The sequence below is a fragment of the Geospiza fortis genome, unplaced genomic scaffold, assembly GCF_000277835.1.
Source record: "Geospiza fortis unplaced genomic scaffold, GeoFor_1.0 scaffold101, whole genome shotgun sequence".
NCBI classification, from domain to species: domain Eukaryota; kingdom Metazoa; phylum Chordata; class Aves; order Passeriformes; family Thraupidae; genus Geospiza; species Geospiza fortis.
This window is the reverse complement of record NW_005054388.1, coordinates 778571-786172: the sequence shown is the minus strand read 5'-3', so window position 1 is coordinate 786172 and position 7602 is coordinate 778571. Positions and strand designations below refer to the sequence as shown.

General features: G+C 47.3%; 1 protein-coding gene across 3 annotated transcripts in view; it reads left to right on the top strand.

Moving 5' to 3' along the window:
* Positions 1–7602, top strand: part of ST6GAL1 (ST6 beta-galactoside alpha-2,6-sialyltransferase 1) — a 30248-nt gene that overhangs the window by 14973 nt on the left and 7673 nt on the right. For 2 of the 3 annotated variants that reach the window (XM_005425512.2, XM_031060707.1), the window contains 2 exons: positions 811–1476; positions 4924–5021. In XM_005425512.2, the coding sequence (XP_005425569.1) occupies positions 852–1476; positions 4924–5021 (723 nt within the window). In that variant the 5' untranslated portion in view covers positions 811–851. Of the gene's footprint in view, positions 1–748; positions 1477–4923; positions 5022–7602 lie in introns of all 3 variants that reach the window. The other variant, XM_031060706.1, reaches the window with a different exon arrangement.

The following is a 7602-nucleotide window of genomic DNA, read 5'->3' as shown; positions in this document are numbered from 1 at the left end:
AATAAATCAGCTTTGTTTGAGCTGCTTTTTGGGCAGTCATCCTATTGGATTCCCACTTTTCTGACATGATGGGAGCTGGAGGTATCTGCTAGTGTGAGGCAGTGCAAAGGAGAACAGGCAGTGCTGTACAACAGCATCTGGCTTTGCTTTCTCCAGAGGTAACTTACCTGGAGTAATGTTCATCCAAGTGCATTTATGAGCCCAAACATGTCCCAAAAATACTGGGGCTTAATTGGCTTCCAGCAGGTGTTCAGTGAGGTTTGGTGTTGACAGTGCACTCAGCCCACTGCAGACTTGCAGCAGTTCCCTGCAAAGTCACCAAAGTACCAGGCTGGTGAAGCTCCTGGTGCTCATGAACTCAGAGCTTTTTTTTTTTTCTTTCCAGTTCTATGCTTTAGCATGTTCTACATTAGTGGCAAAGCCTGCGGTCAAGTAAAAAGTGCGTTTGTTGGCATTTGGATGTTGACTGTCAGGGATGGGAGATGAAGCAAAGCAATGTGGAGACTTACCCTGCTTGCTGGTATGATACTGGCATTGTTAAATTTGGCTGTCACTTGTGGGAGGGAGTAGAAAAAAGGTTTGAGTGGCAGTGGCCTCAGGTCACCATTACATAGCATGTGATGGCTGATAGCCAGCTCAGGTCTTTGTTTTGGTGTTTGAGGTGGTAGACTTTGAAATGAGATCTTTGAACAGGCTGAAATTTTAGCATTACCCTGATGTTGTCTCTCTCCCCTCCCACTGCATACAGATCTCCATGATTTCACCTGTGCCTGTGCCTGCAGCCCTGACTGAGCTGTTTCCTTTTCCCAGGGCCAGCTTCCAGTGTCCCACCTGGGGATGCACCGTGCACTATGGTTCACATCAATGTGTTGAAAAAGTTCATGTGTGTCCTTGTGGTGGTCCTGGTAGCACTGACAGTTTGCCTGTGGAGAGAAACCAGAAGAAGCTACTATGATCCTTTGAAGACCGGGAATGATGATTTTCAGGGGCACAGGAGCTTGGAGAAATGGAACACTGTTAAATCACAAGGCCTTTTCCATGAAGCAGCCAGTGAACTGGGGCAGGTATCCAAAATATGGCTTGGTACTCAAAACAAAGTAAAAGGCAGCACCTCTGAAACAGCTGAAAAGTCCAAGAAAGCAGCCTTTGGGAAGGTATGGGATAAGGACAGCTCATCCAAAAATCTCATACCCAGGCTGCAGAAGGTCAGGAAAAACTACCTGGCCATGAACAAGTACAATGTGACTTACAATGGCAAGAGGAATGCTAAGCTCAGCCCAGAGAAGCTGCTGTGCCAGCTGCGGGACAGAGTCAATGTGACCATGATCCAGAGGTCTGATGGGCCTTTTGGTACCTCTGAGTGGCTGCAGTACCTGCCAGGGAAAAGCTTCAGTGAAGCAGTGGGACACCTGGGTCGCTGTGCTGTCGTGTCCTCAGCAGGCTCTCTGAAATCATCTCGCTTGGGACAAGAAATAGGTTGGTATCTTTCAGTTTGCATGAAGTCAAATATCATTGTTTATAACTTGGGTTGAGTAGAAGTAACCTGCTGTCATGCTCTTACTGATAAATCTCTTGTGCTCAAAGGTGTTTAAAACAAGTGGAAATGTTAAACTTCTAAAGTCAGTAAATATTTCAGCCTAGCTGGAGATGGGAGTAATAGGTAGCTCTATTCTAGCAAGTCCTTTTGGTTTTTGTGATCCTGTTGGCATCACTGAAGGGTCACATGAATATTGGATACCAGAGAGCAGTCTTGGTTTCTCAAGTGTTTGTTTCTTGAGAGGGCTTGGGATGGGTTGTGTAATGCTTATGGCACAGACAGAAAAAATTTCATACTGGAAGATATTTTCAGAGAAGAAATTGAAGAAAATGGTAAAGGGGGAAAATCCTTTGGACATAGCCCTGAGCAGTGTGTGTTGAGCTGAGGACTGGGCACAGATAAGCTTCAGAGGTCCCTTCCAGCCTCAATGATTCTGTAATTCTTGCTCAGGGCTTTCCAGAAGTGGTACTGCTTCATTCTGAGCCATAAGGCAGCTGGCTGAATTTGAGTGGCCCAGAAGACCATTTGTAGTCTCATCTGACCATATTTACCTGAATTAAAGCATTAATTAATAACTGCCAAAGCTCTGGTCTTTTACTGTGAATTATAAAGAAACATGTTTTGATGCCAAAGTGTTTTGTGTCTTTACAAAAGCAGCCTGCTGGGGAAACCAACTCTTCAGTCAACTCAGCATTTTGTACCCGGCAGAAAATTCTCCAGAGCCTGCAGCTCCCTCAGCTTGCTTCATTTTTTGGTGTTTGGAGCTCAGTTAAGGTTCACGCTTTGCTGAACTGTAGCTTCACTGAAGGAGAACTTTTAAGGTCTGGGAGTTTTCTCTCAAGTGGAAATTGTTTGCAGGCTTTGGTGTATTCGTAAGTTGTCTGCTGGCTCAGATCCCTTTGGCCTGCACTAAGCTGTAAGTAGCCTTCATCTCCTGAAACAGGTAGATGGATAGATTTTAATGCATCATTCATGGAGAACCTTGGCAAAGCCTTCAGAATCATAGTCCCTCGTGGGAGACAGTGTTGAGTACTTGCTCAGAAGTTCTCCCCCAGACTCCTCTGTGTCCACAGGCAGGTGAGCAGGAGCTAGAGTGAGGTTGAGCAGTTGGAAGTGTGCTAAAATGCTATGAAATATGCAGTGAAGAACAGCATTGCCTCCTGGTACAAATTGCAGGTGGGAGTTGGTTGGTGTAATTGTTTCTGCCTCTTAGGAGTGTTTGAAGTGAGATGGGTCAAGACTTGGGAAAGCAGTTCTTCCTTTTCCTTCAGGCACCTGTCTCAGGTTGTTTGGGTGCCTCTTGGAGCTCAGAGATACAGGTTTGCACAGAAGTGACCTCCTGTTGAACAGCCTCCCCAGCTCAGCTGCCTTGTGCCCACGGCTGTCTGTGTTAGGCTCCAGCAGTGCTGCCAGTGCTTGTTCCTCTGGAAGGAGACCCTCACAGGAGTGGGAGCTGATGTTCTGGAGGGTTGGAATGCAGTCCCTGCACCTCTGCATTGGGTATGGGAGCAGCCAAGTGGGACAGGCTGTGCTTTGGATGTCAGACAGGCAAAGCCCTGTCATTGTTCCCACAGCCACTGTCTGAGCCCTCCCCACACTGAAGCACTGGTTTGTTCCAGATCACAAGGGATGGATGCTGGGGAGGTCACTGTGTAGTGTGCCCGAGGCAAATGCCATTAACCCCTGCTGCTGTCCTTGCCCTGTGTTTCTTGGGCCTGGGTCACAAACTTTCACCCTTCTGCTCAAGCAGTTAACTCTGCTGGTGCTTCTGCAGAGTTTGAGCACTTGCAGCCTTGAGCTAGGCAGGGGGAGTATTAAGGATTCAGGAGCATTCAGTGTATTTCTGTGCAGTTTTTCCCACTTTTTCCATGTAGGAAATGTTCTGGTGGTGTTGGAGGAAGTTGTCTAAAAGGTACTAAATGAAGCTTAAAATGAAGTATTTGTGTGAATGAGCACAATGGATTGCTGAGTAATAACTCCATGAAATATTTGTTCTATCTAATCATATTAAGATAGCAAATGAGCAATTAGGTAAAGGAAGGGAGGCTGGCAGAGCAGCACAAGGTTGTAAACAACCACCTTTTACTGGGCTCTTGGTATTACTGAGGGTTATAAATTGCCACTGAAAAATCTGATGTGAGAGATACTGAGTATAGCACAAGCACCTGGGGACAGAGAGCCAGCTACTGTGCCTGAGCAGTCACTAAACACCCTTTTAATGTGCACACTTGGGGCATAGGAATGCTTGGTGTCTGGCTGAAGTTATAGATGGGGAAATCATAACTCTGGATTGTGTTAGTGCAAGGCAGGATGTGGAGCTAAGGATCTGTAGTGGAAGCTGCAGAGCCACTTCTCAGCATGGAGACACTTTTTTCCAGAAACATCAGCTTTCTTGGTTTTTGGATGGTGCTTTGGAAGGGCTCTTAAGAAGTCCCACTCGTCCAGGAGAATAAAATTGAGAAATCAGTCTTTGCTGCCAGGGATTACTGATGCTCCAGCATTGCCTGTTAGAACACTCCCATTTTCAAGAAAATGATCTCAAAAAGACCCAGTTCTGGACCAGGTGGGTCCTTCTGCCCTGGAGCTTGGCAGTTCCCACAGACCCTGCTGCAGGTGCTGTGTGTTGCAGTCATGTGGCCTCAGTGTGAATGCAGGAAAGATCACCCTGCTTCCTTAACTCAGCCCCTCTGATCACAGGGAACGTTTCCTTCCCAAATGCAGCCACAAGGCAGGGAGGAGCCAGGCTGACAAGCACAGCCTCCCTTGGTGCCACAGCAGCAGCCTGACTCCAGCACGTTACAGGGGCCTGGCTGGCTGTGCCAAGGCAGAGGAGGGGCTGGGGGAGTGCTGTGCTATCTTAAGAGATGATGCCAGGAGAGGAAAATGCAGTGAATCCCAAGGCATGTAAGAAGCTGTGTCTGTTGAAGGCACAGCAGTGGGAGGCATGCTGGCAGGCTGAGGACAGCTTGGCTTTCCACTGTGGTTGGTGTGCATGTTTCTGGAGCTGGTCAACCTCCAGGCTGGAAGAGAGGATGCTGGCTTGCTACTACTTCCTAGTTTCTTGGTTTGCAGTCAGCCATGTGGTAAATTAATTGTATGTTAGTCTATCTCCTGGTAAAGTGTTTGGAAGGAGGAAGAGGGAGAGCAAGTGCTAGGGTTGTGCTCTCAACCTGGCAGTTAGTTGTAGTTTTAGAGAGTAGATTTTAAAATGTGTATTGATCATAAAGTTGAAGCCACAACTTCCTCCAAAGAGTCTGACTTGCTCCTTCTGGATGTTAGGGGTTTACCAGACTGTATTAGAAGTGCAGGTGAATAATGTCACTTGTTTGTGGTATCACTCAGAGCCAGTTGCTGGCTCACAGGTTTTCCCTCTGTTTGGCTTTCAGACAGCCACGACGCCGTCCTGCGCTTCAACGGGGCTCCTGTCAGGGGCTTCCAGGATGATGTGGGGCAGAAGACAACAATTCGTCTTGTCAATTCCCAGGTAGGTCTGAGCAGGGGGCACCAAGCATGGCACAGCTGTGTAGCTGCACTCTCTGGGAGCTGGGAAGAACAGGGCTGTCCATCTGATTCTAGCACATGGCTGTAGGATGGGGATGGCCCTCCTTGGAATGGGGACAGTTGGTAAATCTGAGGTGACTGCAGTGGCACTGGCATGCACTTGCAAACTTGCGGTAGCCTGCTTGTGATTTACAGCAGGCACAAGGTAATCTGTCTTTTGTCTTTGCTCAAAGGCTCTGTGTAGGCACAAGAAGGCCAGCTCCATGCTGCTGCTGTGTCTTTGGAGTGAGAGGCAGGAGCAGCTCAGCCAGTGCAGGTCAGCAAGGAGAGGTGTGCCAAGAGATGAGTTGTGCCTGCCCCACAGATGAGTATGAAGAATGTTTATGTGGTTTGAATAAAAGAACAATGTTTCTTTACTGCCCAGCAAGGCTGCAGACTCTGTAGGTAACACATTAACCAGGGCTGCTACATGGCTGAAGACTCTTGACAAAAGACTCACCTGTAAATCTGTAGGCTGTGCACAGCCAGGAGAGGGATGGGCTCTGGTGGGTCCAGGGCCTCATTGCAGAGCATGGCAAAAAGTGCCTTTAATGCAAGGCCTTGCTCACAGAGAATCTTCCATGCCTCTGAGAGCTCCATGTAGCTACCAAGGTGTCCCTTTGCTGTTTCCCATTGACCAGACTCTCCAGGGTTAGAACCCTGTGCCACAGTGCATTGGCAGAGTCAGTCTGCCACTTGTCCAGCAGTAGAGTGAGACCCTTGCTCTTGTAGGCACATCTCAGAGTGCTGGCACCTTTCCTCCACAGACCTGTTACCGTTCATGGTTGTCCTTTCTGGGGGGAGGAATCTTCAAGTGTAGACATGCAGACAAAGAGGCAATCACAGTTAGGATGTGCTGGTGAGAGAATGGAGGAGGACTGAACAGGCCAGGAGACATTTGGTTAAAGGACCTGGCGCAGCACTGAGTACAAGCATCTCCTCACTCCACAAGAGGAGGAGGAGGAGGTTGTAGGCACATGAAGGCTGAGGGAGCTGAGTGAGGGAGAGATGAATGGATGAAGTGTAGCTTTTGTAAGCCTGAACCAAAAAGGCAGTTTCTTTTCCTTACCCCAAAGCTAATATCTGTAGGCCTGGAGTTTTCTCACCTGCCTCTGTGTGAGGAGAGCATAGATGCTGCTGTGTAACAAGGTTTGAAGTTTCTCAAAACAGCAGCAGGAGCTTGACCATCCTCTTCAAAGGCAAGAAGACAGAGCTAATGTGTAACCAGCTTGCTCCCTTCATTTTGTGTGTCTTTTAAAAGATATTCTTGCTTCTTGTGTGAATGTTTTTGCTACTTCTTTCTGCTCTTGGGCCACTCTTCACTTGCTGCTGTGCTCTTTGCTGTTGCTTGCTGCCTCTCATTCCTGTGCATTAAACCCCCAGTCAGAAGGGTGACAGTTTGTCCTTTCTGAACCAGTCTGATTTGAGCAGACAGATCTGGCTGCTGACTTCTGCACCCTGTTTGACATTTTTCTTTTTTTTTTTTTTATCTTTCCTGTCTCTGTGTATTTTTCTGATGTCAGATAGGTGTTATCACTTAAGCAAACTTTCTCTGGAGGATGTGCTCATGGCCAAGCTTACAGTGATATGAAGAGAAAATATGTGCATGACCTATGTGCTGTCAGTGTTATCTGCTCAGGGAGGAGGGTAACTGTGTGCTTGTACAGCTATGATAGGACTCTCCATGTGGATTCTCCTACTTTGGACCAAGTGGAGTTACAGCCACGTCATTCCAGTGCTTCTGTTCTCCAGGCACATCAGCCTGCAGTCATGGGTGGTGTTCCCTCTGAATGGAGACCCCAGCTTAGGAAACTTCACTTGCAGGGAGAACAATATTGCTGCAGTTTTTAGAGGCTGAAGTTGACTCAAAAGGCAGCATTGATCTGGCTGCTGACCAGGGAAAAAGATGTGTTCCATGTGTGTAGTGCAGGAGTCTCTCATCTGGGGTTTCTAAACTGAGCAGCTCTGACTGCAGTTTGTTAACTTCAGAGACCATTGGATTGGAAGCCTGGTTTTCTTACATGTTTTTATTTGCACTTTGAATGGTTCAGTGCTGTTTTCAGTCTTGGTGGCATCATTTTAAACCTTCTTGTTAGTGGGGTGGCCTGATCACATTATCCTTTTAGCTTTCTGCAGGAGCTGTGCCTTATCTTGCCTTGCCCAGAGCTCTTACAGACACCAGGTACTGGACAAGCTGTAATTTGTTCTTGTTCTGGGCTGGCTTTTCTTGTGTTATAGCTGGGAAAAGGAATGAGTTTGGGGCTTGGCTGCTTTTATTTTGGCTCTTACTGCTGATCAACCTCAGTCTGCTGCCAAAGTGAAGGAAATGGGATCTCCTAAATCTCATCTGTCAAAGCTGGTCTGTATTGACTAATATCCCTTTGGCACACATGGCCAGTGGCCCTGAGTTTCTTAATAATTATTTTAAGATAATTTTCTGTAATTTTCTGGCCAGTCTCTAGGACATACACAGGGGCAGAAGTTTTTAATAGTAGAGTGGAGTATCTTGTACATCTGTGTGCATA